The 21,959-nt window shown below is 36.4% G+C and overlaps 1 protein-coding gene across 3 annotated transcripts in view; it reads right to left on the bottom strand.

Annotated features, from left to right (window-relative positions):
• The window catches only part of Ralgapa1 (Ral GTPase activating protein catalytic subunit alpha 1), a 234,562-nt gene that overhangs the window by 120,426 nt on the left and 92,177 nt on the right, over nucleotides 1-21,959 (bottom strand). For 2 of the 3 annotated variants that reach the window (XM_052185821.1, XM_052185823.1), the window contains exons 16-20: nucleotides 21,660-21,821; nucleotides 4,952-6,487; nucleotides 3,118-3,242; nucleotides 1,607-1,823; nucleotides 471-647 (exon numbers count right to left, since the gene is read on the bottom strand). In XM_052185821.1, coding sequence (XP_052041781.1) covers nucleotides 471-647; nucleotides 1,607-1,823; nucleotides 3,118-3,242; nucleotides 4,952-6,487; nucleotides 21,660-21,821 — 2,217 coding nt within the window. The remainder of the gene's footprint in view (nucleotides 1-470; nucleotides 648-1,606; nucleotides 1,824-3,117; nucleotides 3,243-4,951; nucleotides 6,488-21,659; nucleotides 21,822-21,959) is intronic. The other variant, XM_052185824.1, reaches the window with a different exon arrangement.

The following is a 21,959-nucleotide window of genomic DNA, read 5'->3' as shown; positions in this document are numbered from 1 at the left end:
AAAAGATACATAATGAACTATGGTATATGCATCATAAAAAATAAAAAAATGGAAAGAATCTGAAAAGGATAATTTTCTGTTTAACTATAAAATTCCAGTATATTAACAAATATGTCTGATTGGCAGAATGCTTTATATTTCCTGTAATAAATGCAAAACGGCTACCTTATGAATGACAATGAAAAAATATAGTGAGGTAATTTTTTTCTTCCTTTAGATTATCTATTTAATAACTGCTTCTGGTCTGGAGCATATGCATAGGATGCACCAATGATTACCTATATGTACTTCGTACTGTCAAGAAACTAACTTGTTCTGTTTTGTTCACTGTTCAAATAAAAACAAAAACAACAATACAAACAAACAAAACCACCAAAACAGCAGTAGGCCACACAAGCTACAGAAACTTAGCCGGATTCTTTTGAAGTTTAGATGCCAAACTTTAGTAATATTCCTTTGAATTACTTTACCAGTAATGGTTGCAACTTCAGCAGAGAAGGCTTGCTGATTAAGGCTGCTTGTTTCTGAATCTAAATGAAGTGTTGTTAGGCTAACCACTTCCTGCTCCTCTGTGTTTTGATGATGGCCAGAACCTGAATCCACATCAGCAGCAGATGGGATCCCAATGTCAGTCCCGAAGCCAAAGTCTGTAGAAAGAAGAAATGCTAGTTCTATAGCAACACTAACCACACATTCACATTCTCCCCAGCCTACTCTTTGCATTATGTTCTTACAAGTGTAAGAAGCAATAAAACTTTGAAGATCTCAACTACAAACGTTTCTAAGATTGTCACAGCTAATTATTAATAATTATTATTATAAAATGGCATATGATAGTCCATCACCACTCTTACGTAGTTTCTGATAGCTGGTAAAACACTTACTACTTTTAAAGTATTTTATAAATCTGTCTGTCTTCACACACACACACACACACACACTTCTCTTTCTCCTCCTCATCGTCATCCTCCTCTTCTTCCACCCTCTTCCTCTTCCTCCTCTTCTCCTAAAATCTTATCTGCCTGCGCTTTGGGTTAGCGTACACTAACTCAGAAAGGAAGGAAACATACAATGTTCCAATGTACCTCCTCCTCGCTCTTCACACACTTGATTTCCAAATTTTTGTTTCTAGTTTATTCTCTGAATATTAGGTGTAGAGAAAATTTTAGCAGCATAATGATATAGTGACATATGGTACAAAGTAATAATTGCTGACAACTGAACATGAAGGAACAATCTGGGTAGACAGTGGATGTCAAATCCAAGTCCATTAAATAACAGCGTCTCATACTCATGCTGGCCCTTTAATATTAAGACTATTATAAATCATTTTTATTTTCACACTTTTTTGTCTTAAAAATGTAATTAATCTTATGATTGACAGTAGTTTTGGTTTCTTTAAATGCCCTTTGTTTAGCAAAATAAAATGGTCTTAATATGATTAAGATGATTCCCTAAAACTTTCTTCAGTATTTTACTAAAAAGTGAAATTAAAATATACAGTAACAACTCCCTACCACAGGAGAACAAAGTGAAAGCTATGCCGTCCACAAAGTCAGAAAGTAATCAACAGAAAACTCATACTCAAACAGGAAGAGATACTTGCTGTCAAATTTTCGTCCCTCACACTGGAAGGCACTGAAGGAATCCGAGTGACTATCTGAACTCATGAGATCACTGCTCCCTGCACTGGCCGGAGATGTCCATTCTGAGGGCACACCAGGGTCATCAACAGGACGCATCTGGTTCTGCTTGTTTAGGATATCAGGGAGGTCTTTTGGAATTTCAAGGCTGCCTGGACTACTTCCCCTTCTTGTCATAGTCTAAAACAAGAAACATTTCACATTTAAAATATTTTTTAATTAAGCACCTAAAAGTGTTAGTTTTCAAGATAATCCTCAGAATAAATTCTGATATTTAGGACCTCAGTTGGAAAGGAAAAACATGCTTATTGAAGTATCTAAACAGCATGTAATGACATGGTGATGCCTAAGCTACTGTAGTTCTTTTTAAAGCAAAGACCCAAATATCAAGTGAGATAGTGCTGGGTCTAAAGCTCTTAATCAGAAGAAAAATAAAGTTTACAGTGGAACAACAAAGCAAACAGAAGAGACAATAAGTAACAAGACCGCAAAGTCGTCATTTTATGATTCTAAAATAATTGTTACTTAAAGAAAGGGAAATAAAAGGGAAATAGTGATAGACACGTTAAAACCCAAATGGGGTATGACAGGTTTTAAAAAGCAATTCTGCACCTAAGAATTAGAGATACATTAGCTTCTATTTTCATCTCATATTTACTATTTAAGGTAAAAGGCACATTCTAACACCGATTTCAGAGTTATCTAAATTGTTTAAACTATCAAACTACGGGAGATGGGCCAAGTGCCTTCCATTGTTCTTTCCTACTGACAGTTAGCAAGTAGGACCAACCTAGGAAAGAGAGGAAGGGGACTGGACAACGAAGGGGGGGGGGGCTTACAGCTTCTGATAGATATTCCAGTATCTCTTCAGTTAAAGCTACAATTCGCAATGTTTTATATATTTTAATAAAAAAAATATGTTTTTAAATTCACACACACACACACACACACACACACACACACACACAGGATTTGATCTAAAGAATTGTAGACAGGCAAGCACTCTATCACTGAGATACAGTTAGCTTGCTTTCTACTTTTTATAAGACTGCACCACACTAAGTTGTACAGGTTGGCTTGAAATTACATTGCACCTCAGGTAAGGACTTGAACTAGCTATCCTCCTGCCCTAGCCTCCTGAGCAGCTAGGTAGAAGTTTGTTCCACTAAACTCAACTTTAAAAAGTTTTAAGGGCTAGCAAGATTGTTAGGGTAAAGGTGCTTACTGTAAAGGCTAATGGACGGGGTAAAGCAGAGAACTGGCTCCCTTAGCCGGGCCTTCACATGCATGCTATGGTGCACATGCACCTTCACATACAAAATAGATGATGTTAAATTTTTTAAGTACTTTACAAATTAGAGTTCAGTTTCAGGGAAAAATGAAGTTTTGAATAAAAATCTCCATATATACATCATACTCATCCTTTAGTTTTCTACTTTTGTCTCAAAAACCAATAAATTAAGTTTGAGCTCACCGAGGCATTGCCACTTCGAAGTCGCTCTGCGATAAACTCATCCATCAGGTCAGGAACATTAGCACTGTTGCCACCAGTCTCACTATTAAGAGGAGGCAGTTTGGGGCTCGTATCCTCTTTATTTACTAGAAGCAAATAAAGAACTACATATAGTGGGCAACAACTTAACTGTATTTTCTAAATCTGAAACAAAAGTAATCCAAAATAAAGTACCTCTGCCATATCAAGTATTTGCCAAACATGCACTAATAATTTCCCTCCTTTTAAATTTAATTTTTAAGAATTAGTAAATTGTATTTACTTTATTGAACTAAGCAGGTGTTAGTCAATCTTCAGTATGACCGTAAACAGCAGGAAAGCTAGAGGTAAGCACTAGCTGAAGTCAGGTTAACATTGCCTATAAAGAAACTGGTATATTTCCTTCCTACTCTATGCTGCTTTAGAGAATTCACAGTTCCCCCTCTTCCCAGAGAATAACTGCAAGGAATATATCCTTCCAATTCATGCAAATCTCAGTAAGACACAAACACACTTAAGTATGGATATAAATAAAAATCTCATGATTTGATATAATTTTTTAGGGTTATTCTAAAATCTAACCTCAATGCTTGAATTTTAAAAAAGTTTAATTTTCACAAGAATTAAGAACAAATAAAACCAAAATAGTTGTTTGATTTGCTTAACATTCCCACTATAATATAATTTTATAGTAACAAAATTACTTTCATTTGGTAAACTAACTCGTGGAACATAGACATTTATGTCACTATCATACTACTGACAAAGTTTGCTTATCTGTAGAATAAAACTAGCATTATTTACATTTATACCAAATCCCCAAGAACTTCAGACTGTTAAAATACCATTATCTTTATATTACTGGCCAGGCTTTGCTAAGCTGTAATATACTGCCCTCAAGTGGCATTAATGGCTCAATGCAAGATGCATTATACAGCGTTGTTAATCATGCTAACAAAACCATGTTAAAACAAATGAAATCAAAACCTACCTTACTGCTGAAAGTTATGTTTCTATATCAGTAAAGTTGTTTTAATTTTGGAACAAGATAAAATGGTTACTACAATCTTGCTTCCTTTCGCTAATCTGTACATTTAGGTTTCATACTGAAATAAGTTAATCATGAAATCTTAATGCACATTTAAAACCTCACAATAAATTTTTAAATCTTTCAATGATTCAACTTATACTGTATACATAAGAATTAAAAACTAAAAGCCTACAGCATTTTTTTTCAGAAATGCCTTGAATGGAAAGTGGCTAAATCATCTTTGAGATTAAAGAAAGAATTTCCTCTACAATATAGTTAAGTATAATGTTGGTGCTGGTTGTAGGAGTCTGATTTCTGTTAACATTTGATTTCAAAGTAACTATCTACCAAGAAAACCAACAAAATTAGCAGTAACAATTCGCAAATACAATTAGATAAAGATGATGCCCTTTTAGACATAAAGCAGTAGGGCCAGAAAAAGTACTGCCAACTCCTCAGTGAACTTCAAGACTCATGGTACACACTCAGAAAAATGCCTGACCTTTGAAAGGTCATTACATTTTTCCCTCTTAATTTCCCCTCTCTATTTTGTTGTTCAGCAGCAAAGAGGTTTAACTAAATGCCTCAAAAGGAAAATTAGTAATTGAAATAAATATGTAATACAGCTGGGGAAAATACAGCTGGGGAAAGGCGCATGCATGACCAACCAGAGAGAAAGCAGTGACCACCCCAAAGCTTCTGATTGCTTAGAGCTTGCTTCAGCTGCAGTAAGCCAAACTGGTGCTGCCTTTCTCCTTTTGCGCTCTGCACACTGTTAGTGCTCACCTGCAGCTTTCCTTCCAAAATAGCCCATTACATGACTGTACAGATCCCTCAGTGGAGCCTCTGGTGGCATTCTGTTCTGCCTCTGTGGGGAAACATTTGCCTTCGGCTTCGAAAGAGCATGTACAACAGTTTTATAAACGCCACCCAGGGAGCCCTGCTGTAGTCCTGCCTCATGACTTGATGGCCTGACAGTACTGCGACTACCTGACTGGTTACTTGCCATTCCTTCTTTCTGTGATGTGGTTGTGGGAATCTCTGAGGATTCCTTTACTGCTTTGCTAACTGATGCTGCACCAATTGTATCTAGAGGTCTGTACACACCAGGTCTTACAAGGTCTGTACCACTAGTTGAGCTGGTCTGTGTGTTGCTGGTAGTGCTATTGCTACTACTGCTAAAGCCACTGAGCTTCCGGAGTCTCGTCTTCCATGGAGCCTCTTTGTTTTCCAGAGGATTATAAAATTGGACAGACTCAGTAGATGGTCTAAAAGTAACATGAACACTATTTCGTTTCTTAGCAGCAATTTTCATGATTTTGGCCCTATGAGTTACTGTTTCAGACAAGCTCCTCTTAGTTGGAGAAAGCTTGCTAGTATTTGAAACATGAGGCATTCTGCGGCTGACCGGTGCCTTTAATGCAGTTTTCTTGGCATGCATTAAATATGGCGTGATTTTCTCATTAACCTGGACACTCTTAAGCTTTTCAGATAGTACCATATCTACACCAGCATCTACTTCTGTGGCTGTTTGTCTATACAGATGTCTCTTTTTTTCTTTATCACATGGACTATCTGAGCTAGGATCCGATGACTGTTCATCAAGACTTAGTTGCTTAGCCTTTTCAGCAGTTTGTGATCTTGGATAGCTATCTGAATGGTTAGGTGCAAGAGTACTTGTGAAGACAGCTGAGCTTGGTTCTTTTTGAAATGGTGTATTTTCAGGAGTCCCAACAAAAGACATAAGATTTTCTGATTTTATTTCCTGACCTATGTACTCTAATTTATTTAAAGATGGTATTTCATCTCTAGTTACTTCAATAATCACTTCCTGAGAAGCTGTATCTTTACCTAGCTCATTTTTACTATAATTTTCCTGGTTTTCCTTAAAGTATTCTTTCAGAGAAGAAAGAAGATCATCATCTCCTTCAAGGTCAATGTACTGGATTTGATCGAAAGCTGCATCTGCAAGTTCTACTGGACCTATTAAATGGCAAAGATGGTCATATATGCTATCACCAACTTCCAGAGAAGACTCTCTACTATGAGTATCAGTGATGTAGCTTTCAGTGGATCTAGTTATTGACGAAGCCTCTGTGGAACTCTGCAAGCTTGGAGCATGACGGGATGAACTGTCAACGACAGGAACTGCACCTTTGGCTCGCTCAACAGTGAATGGTTCCAAGATGTCAGAAGTGCTGCTACTTCGAGGCAGTGGCTGTTCCTCACTCAAAGCACCAAAAACTTCATTTCCAGTATCTTCACTCTGTGAAAAATGTCTGACTCTGGTTGAGCGGGGAAGGATTTGAGCATCATCAATATCTGTAAAAAAAAACAAAAATTATACAGAGTGGAAACTATATAAATACAAAAAATTGTTTCACCCACAGCCTAAGCATATGCTTTCCAATAAAAAATTCTGAAAGTTTTTGCAAGTTCAATTAAAGAAAACCAATTAAAAATATGTAACTGAGGTTATTAAAAAAAAACCAAAACAAACAGACATGATGGAACCAAGGCATGTGGTGTCAATGAATTAGAAAATGACCAAAATACATTTAAGATGTTAACATGCATACAAACAGTGAGGTGATGAAACATTTGGAAGTGCAGTTTAAGATAGAGCTGTGCCAATAAATCAAGCAATTCAAACTTGTTAGTTTTTCCTATTCAAAAAGGTTATAAGGAGGGAAGAGAAATAGATCTTAACACATAAAGCTGACCTAAGAATTCTACTGCAGATATCTTAGAAACCCTCCTCTACTAGGCAGGAACAAGACACAACCTGTTCTTCAACCACTGCTATCAGGCTAATCACATATTAGAATGGAAATTGCCTCTCTCTTCCTTAAAATTCTCATCGGACACTGTATGTTCTCTTCTGTTTTATTTATTATAATCTCGTTGCTGTTGTTTTAAGATTGATTTATATTATTTATAGGAGTACACTGTAGCTATCTTCAGACACACCAGAAGAGGGCATCAGATCCCATTACAGAGGGTTGCTGGGAATTAAACTCAGGACCTCTGGAAGACCTAACAGCTGAGCCATTTCTCCAGCCCTTTGCTAAAATCTTACATTTTATTTTTCACCATCAAGTATAATAAGCAAAATAAAGCAAAATCAGTATGCAATAAAAATATTTGGTTTTGGTAAAAATATTTAAATCTTATAAGTACATAGAGAAATCTTATGTACTTACAAGGGGCCCTTTCTCATAAACAACCACTGTGCTGACTAGTTTTATGTCAACTTGACACAAGCTAGAGTCACTTGGGAAGAGGGAACCTTAACTGAGAAAATGCCCTCACCAGACTGGCCAGTGGGCAAGTCCGGTGGTGTATTTTCTTGATTAATGGCTGACGGGGAGAGCCCAGCTGTGTTGGCAGTGCCCCTGCTGAGCAGGTGGTTCTGGGTGCCCTCAGAGGGCAGTCTGAACAAGCCAAGGGGAACAAGCTAAGTGTCATTCCTCCACAACCTCTGCAAAGTTCCTGTCCTTAGTTTATTGTCCTGATTTCCCTGGATGATGGACTACAACCTATAAACTGAAGTTACCCATTTCTTCCACATGCTGCCTTTGCTCATGGTGTTTTATCACAGCAATAGAAACCCTGACTAAGACAACCACTAGATTCTAGAACTATGACCTCTTATGTGTCTTTTTAAGAACTACAGATTCTGAAGTCAAAATAGATTTAGAGATTACCTAATTTAATTCTCTTACAGATGGGAAAGTTGAAACCCAGAGGAACCAAGTTTATTTTTCAAGTTTCAGAAGAAGTTTATAAAGTTCTTAGTATGTAAATCCTCAAAAATATTTATGAAACCATAAATCACAAAGTAAATACTGCTTATATATGTGTTTATATGTATATATTTTAATGTATATATATGTATACACATAAATATATAATTCTCAAGGTGTAATTGTGGAAGTTAACACAATACCAATAAATAAAAGTAGAATTTTATGAGATTATCATTGCTAAATATTACACTTGTAATGCAAATGCCAGAAGTAATAGAATTAAGCCTGGCATGGTGGGCGACACAGAGATGCAATTTTAGCACTCGAGAGGCAGAGGGATGAGGATCTGAATTCAAATCTAGCCTCTAAAACAAAAGTAACAGAATCATCACTGGGACATTGTACCTAAACATTTAGATAGGAGTAAAGTTACCATTTATCCAAGAACACAATGTAAATCCTTCTAGAGGATTTAGACTTAAATTCTCTAGAAGATGAGGGAAGTTTCCTTGTTTGCAAAAGTTAAATTGTTATCCAGTATAATTCCAGAATTCATGACACAGTTAAAACACTGGTCTTTCTGCTATCTTAAATAAACAAGAAAAAAAATCCTAATCACTGAGTCAACATTTCATGGAAGTCTACAATTTTATTCAAGTCTTATTTTTCTGGATTTCCATGATAATGTTTAGAATTGAAGCATTGCAAATTATTTTCTATATTAAAAGGTAAATTTTTCTGGATATTATGCCTCAAAGAAAGGTTATTGGAAGGTAAATTGTGCATTGATGTATTACTGTTAGCTTGTAGCATATAAAGAAAAAACCCTTCCATAAAATTTAGGTTTCTTGAAGATCTGAATGATGTTCATATAATTATTCCCATTGTTTTAAGAGCTTTATCATATGGAATGTATTTAATACAGTAGAAGGAAAGCATCAATTACATAAAAATGGTGCTCACTAGGAATGGCAGGTGACTAAATGCTGAAGAGCATGCAACACTGCTCCTCTAAAGGACCCGAATCTGGGTCCACGGCAGCCCACAGGAGCTGTGTGTAGCTCTAGCTCCAGGAGATCTGATTCCTTCTTCAGGCTTCTTTGAACAAGCCCACATACAAATGCACACAAGTAAACAAAAGTTAAAAAAACAAAACCCACCAACTACTGCTTATTGGTTAAAAATAATTCATCAAGAACAGGAACTCTTAAATTAGAATACTAATATCCAATTAATTTCTAAAAAGCTAAATCTCCAAATTCTCTTTTAATGAAGTTAAATTATTTTCCTAGTCAAGCACAAACAGTAGCATTTTATGGCTCTTGAATTTCAAAATGATTGATGCTAATTTATACAGAAATCATTATGAAACTCAAGTTTTTTTTCCTGATAATTACTAGATAGTTTGATAACATTTGCCTATTTTGCAACAATATCAATATACCTTCATGGTAAGATGTTCTATATAGATGTAGTACACCTATTTCAGCAAAACCGCTGTATGTTATAAAAGATGAGGCGTCTCAGTGAGCAAAGTAGTGTGACAGTATAGAATCGTAGGAAGACTTTTTTGCTTTTTTAAAGACTCTAATAGTCACGTATACATGTTTTATGTTTATGTGTGTTCATTCTCAGGTATGCATGTTTATATTTGTGTGTGCAGGTATATGTACATGTTTGTTTAGATTTATATAAGACTACAGTTTTGTTTACAAGCAGGCTAGATATGGATTGCTTCTTCTATTTTTTTTCCTTTTTGGAAACAGGCTCTCACTTTTAAGCCAAGGCTAACTTACTACATTGTCCAAATGGTCTTCAAACTCACAAGGTTGAGATGACCTTCTTGCCTAGGCTCCTAGTTGTTGGGATTAGAGGCATAAGCTACTATTCCCACATCTACCAAGTGCCCTTTTAAATTGTCATCAAATTTTATTTTGAAATTATTGATAAATGAATTAAGAGATTTTGGAGGCCGAGACTTAGGCACATGCCTATAATCCCAGTAGACTATAAGCAGAAGCAGGAAGATGAGGAATCCAAAGTCATCCTCTGCTCTACAAGTAAGTGCAGGGCCAAGACCTGCCGACAGAATTCGGAATTATGCTAACCATCATATTATAGGTGCAAAGAGCTATCAAAGATGGATATGCTCTTACATACTGATGACAGAAAAAAAGGAAGTTTTTCATTGCCAAAGAGGGACCAACATGTTTAATTAGAAAACTTTCATTCTTATTTGACAAAGTTTCAACAAGAGGAGAAAGAGGAGGGGAGAGACCATCTTTCTTCTGACAGAAAACAAAATTATAAATAATAAATTGCCTCTACTGTTAAAAGATTTTATATCCCTTCTTTCATAAGGGTACTATTTTTGGCAACAGATTTCATTAAGAAATTACTTCACAGGAAAATAAGCATAGCTAGTCATAGCAGCACACATCTACAACATCAGCAATTGGGAGGCAGAGGCACAGGAAACCATGAAAAACATGGTTTTGCTTTTCTTTATCAAGTACTCATTTATTCTTTTGTGGGTTTGTAAGGTTTTTTAGTTTTTAGATTTTTTTGGTTTTTTTTTTAAATAGAGCTTGGCATGTAGCTCAGGTTAGCCTTATACAATTCCCTATCTCAGTTTCCCAAATGCTTTAAGACTATGTGGCCACTATGCCCAGTTTATGCAGTTCACTTTTAAAAAAAATTAATCATTGTATTTGTTTACATTTTAATCATTATCCCTCTTCCTGGTCTCTCATCCACCTATCCACCACCTCCCCCCAGCTTCTAAGAGGGTGCTCCCTTACCCACCCACTCTCTTGCCCGAGCATCCCCCTTCTATGGGGCATCAAGCCCCCACAGTACCAAGGACTTCCCCTCCCACTGACGCCATATAAGGCAATCCTCTGCTACATATGTAGTGGGATCCATGGACTGGTCCATGTATTTCTTTGGTTGGTGGTTTATTCCTTGGGAGCTTGAGGGATCCAGTTAATTGATATTGCTGTTCTTCCTATGGGGTTGCAATCCCCTTCAGCTCCTTAAGTCCTTCCCTTAACTTCCATTGGGGTCCCAGGGTTCAGTCCAATGGTTAGCTGTGAGTATTTGAATCTGCCTTAGTCAGGTGCTTGGCAGAGCCTCTCAGAGGGCAGCCATACCAGACTACTGTCTGTAAGCACACCTTAACACAACAGTATCAGGGTTTGGTGTCTGCAGATGGAACAGATCATATGGTAGGGCAATCTCTAGATGGCCTTTCCTTCAGTCTCTGCTCCATTTCTGTCCTGGCATTTCCCTTAGACAGGGACAATTCTGGATTAAAAATTTTTAGATGAAGTTGGTGGCCCCATTCCTCAACTGGGGGCTATGTCTATCTACTGGAGGTAGTCTCTTCGGGTTCTGTTTCCATGCTGTTGGGTATTTTGGCTAATGTCAACTCCAATGGGTCCTGGGAGCCTCTCCCATTCCTAGCGTCTGGGAATTTCTAGTGCTTCCCCAAGTCTTCCGTCCCCTCCCCACTGCTCCTTAATTCTATTTGTTCTCCTGGCCCTCTGGACTTCTCTTCTGTCTCTTCCCATACCTGGTCCTGCTCCCCTGTTCTCCTTCCCCTATCTTCTCCCATCTAGATCCCTGTCTCCCTCTGCTTCCTGTGATTATTTTGTTCCCCTTCTAAGAAGGTTTGAAGAAGCCATACTTTAGCCTTCCTTCTTGTTAAGCCTCATATGGTCTTTGAGTTGTATCATGGGTATTCTGAGCTTTTGGACTAATAGTCACGTATTAGTGAGTATATGCCATGCAAGTCATTTGAGGATGATACGGTCTAGTTCCATCCATTTGCCTACAAAGTTTCTGAAGTCATTGTTTTTAATAGCTAAGTAGTATTCCATTGTGTAAATGTACCACATTTTCTATATCCATTCTTCCATTGAGGGACATCTGGGTTGTTTCTGATTTCTGGCTATTACAAATAAAGCTGCTATGAACAGAGTGGAACACACGTCCTTGTTATGTGTTGGAGCATCTTTTGGGTATTTGTCCAGGAGTGGTATAGCTGGGTCTTTATGTAGAGCTATTCCCAATTTTCTGAGGAACCACCAGATTGATTTCCAAAGTGGTTGTACCAGCTTGCAATCCCACCAGTAATGAAGTATTCTTTCTCTACATCCTTGCCACCATCTGCTGTTGCCTGAGTCTTTTATCTTAACCATTTTGATTGGTGTAAGGTGGCATATCAGAGTTGTTTTGATTTGCATTTCCCTGATGACTAAGGATGTTTGTTGAACATTTCTTTGGGTGTTTCTTAGCCATTCAAGATTCCTCAGTTGAGAAATGTTTAGCTCTGTACCCCATGTTTTAATTGGGTTATTTGGTTCCCTGGAGTCTAACTTCTTGAATTTTTTGTATATTTTGGATATTAGCCCTCTACCAGATGTAGGGTTGGTAAACATCTTTTTCTAATCTGTAGGTTGTGGATTTGTTCTATTGACAGTGTCATCTGCTTTACAGAAGCTTTTCAGTTTCATGAGGTCCCATTTGTCAATGGTTGATCTTGGAGCCTGAGCCATCTGTGTTCTATTAGGAAATTCCCCTTTGTCTATGTGTTCAAGGCTCTTTCCTAGTTTCTCTTCTATTAGATTCAGTATGTCCACTTTTATGTGGTGGATCCTTTATCCATTTGGACTTGAACTTTGTACAAGGAGACAAAATGGATCAACTTGCATTCTTCAACATACAGACCACCAGTTAGACCAGCACCATTAGTTGAAAATGTTGTCCCTTTTTCCCACTCGATAATTTTGGCTTCTCTGTCAAAAATCAGGTAACCACAGGTGTATGGGTTTATTTCTAGGTCTTCAATATTATTCTATCAATCTGTCTGTCTCTGTACCTATACCATATGTTTTTTGTCACTGTTTCTCTGTAATAGAGCTTGAGGTCAGGGATGGTGATTGCCTCAGAAGTTCTTTATTGCTGAGAATTGTCTTTGCTATCCTTTGTTTTTTGTCATTCCAGATGAAGTTGAGAATTGCTCTATCTTTGTGAAAAATTGATTTGGAATTTTGATGTGAATTGCATTAAATCTGTAGATTGCATTTTGTAGGATGACCATTTTTACTGTATTAATTCTACCAATCAATGAGCATAGGAGATTGTTCCATCTTCTGAGCTCTTTGATTTCTTTCTTCAGAGACTTGAAGTTCTTGTCATACAGATCTTTCACTTGCTTGGTTAGAGTTATGCCAAGATACCTTATATTATTTGTGACTATTATGAAGGGTGTTACTTACTCAATTTCTTTTTCAGTCCATTCATTCTTTGTGTAGAGAAAGGCTACTGATTTCTTTGAGTTAATTTTATATCCAGCCTCTTTGCTGAAATTGTTTATCAGGTGTAGGAGTTCTCTGGTAGAATTTTTGGGGTCACTTATGTATACTATTGTATCATCTGGAAATAGTGATACCTTGACTTCTTCCTTTCTGATTATTTGTATCCCCTTAATCTCTTTTTGTTGTCTAATTGCTCTAGCTAGAACTTAGAGTGCTATATTGAATAAATAGGGAGAGTGTGGCTTCGCTGGCACCGGAATTACGGGCCTGCATCACTACTGCTGGCTTGGTTATAGCTTGACTGCCCATCAAGGTTTTTTGTTTTTTGTTTTTAATACATCAAACTACTTTAAAATTTACTCAAACTTTAGAAGAAACAAAAATAATTAACCAAGTGTACTGGTTGAAGATTCAATCCATGATTTCCACTTATTTGTTTGGCATTAATTTTATATAACTCTACCCCATGTCTATCTCTTTTTTCTTCTCCACCTACCTCCACACCTTCAATCTGCTTCCATGAGTCGCAAATGCAAAATCAAACAATAACTGAGATTCCTACAAATATAAGCTGATAATCTCATTTCATAGGGTAATGGTTTTTTCCATTTAAAGGTTAATTCAGTATCTTCTAAATGTGTGTCAAAGCACACATTTAGAACCTTAATTCTATTATATATTAAAGTATCACAAGTTAGACAAAGTGTTTATGCTGAAGTAAATGTGAAAAGTATTGGATTTTGAAGTTTTTATTAGTGAAGAGACTTCTAGAGTCCTTCAAAATGTCACCAAATACAGAGTCTTTAATTCTTTCCTTTTTATATCTTAGAAAGTATTCTAAACCTTGAATGCATCAGCTTGCAAATGGGGACTTCATCTTAAGTCAGTTTTCAGGGAAATGAGGGTTTGCTTGCCTATCGTATGAGTGCTATGAGAAAAATAATTTCTAATTGAAAGTTACTTTAATTATGCTTTGACATTGTATATGTGCAGCTGCATAAAACATTGTTGCCAAAGTTATCTTAACATATGAATAAATTGGTTTTAGAGAATTATGTGTGTGTTTTTAAATGCACTTTCTGAGATGGTCCACACTGTCTAAAATGACACTGGCCACAGGGAACTCATATCTATAATTTTAATACTTGGGAGGCTAAAGCAGGAGGATTTTCATGAGTTTGAGGCCAGCCTGAGCTACAGACTAAGACCATGACCCAAAACAATAAATATAAATAAACATAATTCTGATAGTAAGATATAAAATGTTTGTTCTAATATGTTCTACTATGTCAATATTTTCTGAATATTTAAATTGCTATAGAGGGTATTTTATCTTAAATGAGGAAAATGAAGGCAAAAACCATGGCACTTGATAAATCTTTTAAATATTATCTATAAATATTTAAAAGGTCTTTTAAAAAGATAATCTTTATGACTTATTTATAACAAAGCAAGAATTGTGACATAGAAGCTTAAGGCAATACTTGGAATTTTTTGAAAGAAAAAACCTAGCCTGGGCCCAGTACTTGGCAGGCAGAGGCAGGAGGATCAAGGTCATCATCCTTCATTGCATACTTAGTTCAAGACCAGTCTGGGCTACATGAGACTGTCTCAAACAACAGGTGGGCATAGAGAACAATGAGGAACACTCCGCTTTTCCTTTAGCTTTTACAGACATACTTCTCAGATGCTTCTGGGCTGGCTGTGCTCCTTCAGTAGGGTCTGGTGCCTCTTCTGTGGAACAACAGCACTTATTATGGCCCACAAGACACCCAACCCAACGAAGCAGTCCAGACTGAGAACAACAATCATAGTAGTATGAACGTGGCAGCAAATGGTGCAGTTTAAGAAGCAAACACTCCTTAGTGAGCCAACGAGATTCAATTGCAAATGGCAGGGTTTGATGTTCAAGTAGAACAACTTGTCGTTTGATAGGACACTAGTGAAATGAACACACCTGCACAGGTGGAAGTGGAGGGAAAGCTATAACTGGTGTGTTCTAGCAGCAGACAGAAGGTGTCTACAAACAGGGCCCACTACTTTACTCATGAGTTATGTTACAGACCAAAACTAGACTCTAAATTAGCAGAGATTTGGTCCCAACACATCCTGCCTACTACAGTACAGATGTCTTTGTTCTTTTGTTTCCCCATACCACTTCTTTACTGTACAAAAATAACTGGTGTGAATACTAGAGAGTTTTTCCTTTAAGTCAAGCATCTTCTTATTTAAATAAAATTCTTTTATCTTTTTAATTAGCATAAGATAATTGTCAAAATTTTCAGGTTTCAGACAAGAAATTTTAGAAGTCCCAAAGGGTCTTTAAAAAAAAAATCCAAAAAAAAAAAAATCTTTCTGACAGTTTTTTTAAAAAAAAAAAAAAAAAAAAAAAACAAGATAATTATCTGATTCAATCCAAAATTTGAGAATTAATGGCCAAATTCTTTTCAATTTTTCTAAATAAGTAAAAATAGTTTATATTACATGAGTTAAGTATGTATGCTTTTGAAATCCTGAATCAAAAGAATTTATCTGGTTACAATAACCTAGTTTTTCACTTGTTCCTAACTCAGTTATCAATCAGGCTTTGCTTGTTTGCTAATTTAATTAAAAATTATAGTTAGACATAAGCAGAGAAAATCGGTGCTATTTGCCTAAGAAGGAACAATGTTAGAATGGAGCAATGAAAATACAAAATATTTATTTATAGCTAAGGACAAAATATTCATTCGTTGATTTATTTAGAATAAAGGGCGATATTTAAGAAATTTATGTACCATTTTTTTCTCATCCATTAAACTGTGTATTATTCCATCTCTATGTCATCTAATTGTCCAACAGTTTTGCATTGGTAGCCTTAAAATTTACTCATTTATTATTCATCAAATACTTAGGGTCAGATGGATGTGGTGGCACATACCTTTAATCCCAGCACTCCCCAGGGCAAAAACAGATAATCTCTGAGTTCAAGACCAACCTGATCTACAGAGTGAGTAAACCCTGACTCAAAAACAAAACAAAACAAATCAAGATAAAAGAAAACATCTCATGGATCAGCCAAGATTTGCATTAAGGCCAAATTTCCTAATTTACTTTTGGCATTTAACTGCAAAATCAAACACTAATTTAATTATAAACTATTTCTAATTTATAATATTATAGTTTCAAAATAATAATACTTGATTATCTCCCAAATATATCAGATATGAGGGTAGGCATGGTGGCTTGCCTGCTCTCCTAGTATTTTCAAGGCTGAGGTTAGAGGGTCATTGTGAATTTCAGGCCAGCCTAAACTATGTAGATTTAGATTAGTCTGAGCTATAAACTAAGACACTGACTCAAAACAAGAACAACAATATCAGAATACTATTCAGAAGTAATTCCATCTCATTCCACCTAGAAAATGCACATATCCAATAACTGAATGCTTTGTTGTTCCATTTTGAGAAACAGAAGTATGTTCTGTCATTTATAATTCTTAAAAGACTATCAAACATAAAATAAATTTAAATATATTTTTATACATACATATAAGTAATTCTCAATTATTGTTACCCTGCTGCTAATTTAGAAATCTGGTCTTAATGAGATGACAGAGGGATATTCAATGAAAATAACATTAACACAAATACACCTTCTTTCACAGATCTTTCAGTCCACTAGAAACTACAGATATGCTTTAAAAAAAGGCAAAACCAAAAAATACTAGTAATGTTTCAGAACCATTCACAACCTCTTCAAACCCAGTAATGTCACAGATACACCCAAGCAAAGTGCTGGGAAGATTCCTAATAATGTCCACATAAACCAAACTATCACAGTTTGCACAATAACTAAACTCAACTAAAGCTTGTTTTTGTGATAAAGACAAGATATTGTTTAATGTTATAGATACACAAAATTACTGAGAGGCAATACTGTGTTGGATGAATAAATAGTAACGGGAAATTTTAGGGCCATGGAAATGCTCTATATTTTATATGAGTGATGTTGTATGTATAATTTTAAAAACTCACTACACTGAGTCCATGCAAGCCAACTTGCACTGGATCTAATCAAGTCAAAAAGTTGAGCAGGTTTTCAAGTTCTTTGGGAATTGGGGTTACATGGAATCACTTTAAAAGGAGTTCATCCTTTGAATTATACATAGTTTCATCTAATATAAATCCCAAAGTAATTATTAGGTTATATATTTTCTCCAATGACTATACACCCTTACTTAGTTCCATAAATATAGAAGATGGGGAGGAAATGATATTTATGATTTACCATATTCTTTTTTTTTGTTTGTTTGGGGTTTTTTTGTTTGTTTGTTTGTTTTTTTTTTCGAGACAGGGCTTCTCTGTATAGCCCTGGCCATCCTGGAACTCACTCTGTAGATCATGCTGGCCTCGAACTCAGAAATCCGCCTGCCTCTACCTACCAAGTGCTGGGATTAAAGGCGTGCGCCACCACTGCCGACTAAGATTTACCATATTCTTAATCAAACCATTTAAACATCAAAAGTCAACATGTCTTTATGAGACATTTGTGATAAAAAATATTTTTAATTACATGAAAGGAAAAAAAAGAAACATAACAACTTGGTCATTTACCATAAAAACTATAAGACATTGGCACAGCACTAACTTAGCACTTCCAGAATGAACTGCAAGAATAGCATAAGAGTTCAAATAACTCAAAATGTTGATTTCTCAAATATTTTCCAATTTCCCACCCTCCTCCCAAAAGAAATTAACTTTGAAGAGTTTATTTGATTTAGCAATTTTGAAAGCAGAGGATTAAAAAGTGACAAGGGTGGTGCAGAAATTAGCAGAGGGGCACTACCTGAAAGCTCATCAGAAAGGGGAGTGAGAACAGTATCAGGCAAGAAGGGTTTGCAAGTATGGATCAGAACAGGAGCGCTCTTAGCACTGCGAATATAGGCCGAGGGCAGAGCACATTCACCAATGGATCGGCTTCTCATGGCTTTAAAGGAAAAGAAAGAAGTGGGGAAGGAAAAAAGAAGAGTGACTATAATGAAAGGCTGTGTCACAGAAAAAGCAGCAACAGAGAAAACTAAAAGACTCAAAGGAAGGAAACTTTAAATTAAAACATTTCAGCACAGCAAATACTGGCAAGCTGTAGGAAAAGAAACCATAACACACATTTTGAATGTAATTCTTTTGGTGTAAAGCAGGAAAATGCCTATTATTAGCAATTACAATGGAACAGCATTAAAAAAAACAGCAGACCCTTTAGCACATTTTCAAAAACAAAAACAAACAAACAAACAAACAAACAAAAACAAGAAATGAGAAATTTGTCAAGTGGAAACCTTGAGAAATACTCAGTATCATTAATCCAAAGCAATTCCAGTACCATATTTGGTCATTTCTCTGAGCAATTCTTCTTAAGGAAGCTAAATTTGACTAATAAATCATTTCTATTTTCATATTTTTACACAAATAAAACTTCCTAATTACTAACATGTCCTTTTATGAAACTTTGTCATAATTTACTCTTGTGTTTAGTAGTTGTTACAGGTGAGAGAATATTTAATCAAACAAGTATCTCACATTTATACAAGTACAGTAAGTAGTGCAATTTTAAAGTTTTAATTAGAAACACTTATAGAAAACAGAGCTGACAGGGACCAGGCATTAAGAATCATGTTCGTGAGCCAGGCATGGTGACACTCCTGCAATCTCAGCACTAGGATGAGCAACACAGGAGACAAGTTCAAGGTCATTTTCAACTGCACAATGAGTTCTAGGCCAGCCTGGTCTACACGACATCATGTCTTTAAAAACAAAAACAAGTATACAACACTAACAACAACAACAAACACAAAATCAGGTTCTTAAGAAAAAATATATAACTGAGTTCATTCAAATCATAAACATATATAAATTTCAAAGTATCTTTTGAAAAACAAACACTGTGGGCTTCTTTCCAAAATTAGTATATTGTTACATTTTATAATTTCATAAAAGAGTTACTAGATCACAAAGATAGAAATTTTTGTAGTTTATGTAGTAATAATTAGTAACTTAATTTTCCTAATAATTTCAGCTTCAGTTCAGAGACTACTGATGAAATGACCTTATAGGTACTGCTATATAAGAGCACAATGCTTAAACTATATTGCATAGTACTCTATGTAAATAAAAGAAGCAAAAGAAAGAAAGAACAGGAAGTCCTCCCTCCCTCCCTTCCCCCCTCCTTCCCTCCCTCTTAGCTTCAGAGCTTTCACACTTTCCTGGAACCAGAATGTACTTCCTACAGATCCTTGCCATATTCTCTCGCTTACTCAAATAGATGTTCTTAAATCATTTAATAAAGAAGCCTTCTTGATCTCAAAGCCTTATTCTCCACTTCTGCTATTTACTAAGCCATTATCTTGCTTTAAAAAAAATTTTTTTGGAGGTTTGTTAACTTGCCTGTTTCCTTTCTGTTTTTTTTTTTTTTAAATTAATTTTTGCCCTCTGACTGTTCCACATCCCACACCTCCTCCCCACCCCTTCTCTCTACATGGATGTCCCCACCCTCCACCCCACCTGACCTCTAAAGCCTCTGTGGCCTCCAGACTCTTGAGGGTTAGGTGCATCATCTCTGAATGAACACAGACCCAGCAGTTCTCTACTGTATGTGTGTTGGGGGCCTGATGTCAGCTGGTGTATGCTGCCTGTTTGGTGGTCCAGTGTTTGAGAGATCCCGGAGGTCCAGATTAACTGAGACTGCTGGTCCTCCTACAGGGTTGCCCTCAGCTTCATTCAGCCTTCCCTAATTCAACAGCAGGGGTCACCTGCTTCTGTCCATTGGTTGGGTGAAAATATCTGCATCTGACTCTTTCAGCTGTTTGTTGGGTCTTCCCAATCTTTTAACCAAGATCAAGTACTCATTCTTAACTATATCTTTAATGTTTTGAACAGTGCTTCAATACTGAATATTTAACTTTTTTCCATTCAAATATGTAAAGTCAGCAGTGGCTAGTCCACATTCAGTTAAGCACAGTACATAGGCAGCATGCTCTAAGCCTCTCTGTGTATAAAGGGTCTTCAGAAGATGTAGAAGAAACTGCCAAGAGGGTCTGCCTGCCTCTAGGGAGTAAACAGAGAGGATGAGGAGAAGGACAGGAGGCTTAACAGAATGCATGTTCTTTTCCAGACTCAAATTTTAGGCATATTCATTCACCTTGGTTATACAAAAGTAATTTTAAAAATTAAGAAATTAACCAGTCATGGTAGTTCACATCAGTAATCCTAGTACTCAAGAAGCTATGACAAAATACTTTCAAGTTCAAAGTCAGTGAGTTTGCAGGCAGCCCAGGGTTCACTCTAAGACCAGGCCTCAGAGAACAAGGCCCAACCTAACAAGCAACATCAAACAGGATTTCAATTTAAATTTTCAAAGACTTTTCCAACTTTACACATGTATCTTTCTTAGCAAAACTTTTAAAGCTTTAGCTTTTGTTTGGTGGACAGGAAACCTGAAATGATATCAAGCAACTCTTTCAGGCAGGAGAAGTATTAACACTGCCACTAAACAAACGAAGCACTTAAAACCTAGAGAGCAGAGACAGTGAGGTGCTCAAGCATCACAGCCTGAATTCAGTCCTGGGCCCTACCTGGTGCAAGAGGGGACCAGCTCAAACCAGTTGTCCTCAGACCTCTATATGCATAAGGTGGGAACATGCATGTGTACATACACCCTAATTAAAAAATTAAAGCCTAGAAAGTTTTAGTAAACTGTCCAAGGTTACCTACATTTTTAATGAGGAAAAAAAAAAGAGTAAGAAAGAACTTAGGGCATAAGTCCTCATATTTCTTTCCAGTACTATATTCTCTACTATAGTTTGGCCAAATTACATGGCTCTGAGTGGAAAACAGGACAGTTTTCAGTTCCTTATTATGTTGTGTTGGCTTAAGCCTACACGTGCTTCCCAAGTGTTCCTACACCCCTTATTACATTACAGAAATTGCTTTGTCTTTTGTTGTTGTTGTTGCTGAAAAAAAGCATAGATTTCTTCTTGACCTCTGTTGCCTGCCAGTAGAGGATATGAATTAATTCCCTGTTGTCCTATTGAAAGTTACTAGGGCCAATAAGACTATGCAATTGTAATACTGAAAGTTTGCTATCATCTCCATGTTTGTGAATATATTTACTTAATAAAATATATTCCAGCTCATGCTTGAGTTCTGCAGTTTGAATCCAAGTTCTATAAAATTTTGAATTCTATAAGATGTCAATTTGGAAACAAAAGAAATCTATAATAAACTACATAAACACAGAGTGCATATATTAAAGGCACAAAGGCATATTATTGGGGTATAAGGATTACTGATGGAGGAGAAGAAGTTTTCTATACAAGATTCTCATCTCCCAAAAGCAAAATGCACACTGGCAGCATCTATCTAACCCCCATGGTCTTAAACTACATACCAACAGTTTTTTGCCGCACTATACTCCTGGCCTTCTCAGTCCCTGGGGAGCCGGTGGTCGTCGCACTCCTCTGTCTCATGGGCGCCTGGCCAGGCTGATCACGACTCCATCCTCTAGAGAATGACTTGTCAACTGAAACTTTCTGAAATTCATGTCCAACTCCTAGAAATGCAATATTAGTATAGACTATATTGATAACCTGATGGTTACCTTTAAATTATCAGGAATGCCATTGTGGGTTCTAAGGCTCCCGCACAGTACATTATAAAGTAACTACAAGGATTGTTTGAATTTCATTTT

This window comes from Apodemus sylvaticus, chromosome 6 (genome assembly GCF_947179515.1).
Source record: "Apodemus sylvaticus chromosome 6, mApoSyl1.1, whole genome shotgun sequence".
Classification (NCBI taxonomy): Eukaryota; Metazoa; Chordata; class Mammalia; order Rodentia; family Muridae; genus Apodemus; species Apodemus sylvaticus.
Note: the sequence above shows the minus strand (reverse complement) of the source record. Positions and strands in the feature narration are given on the sequence as shown.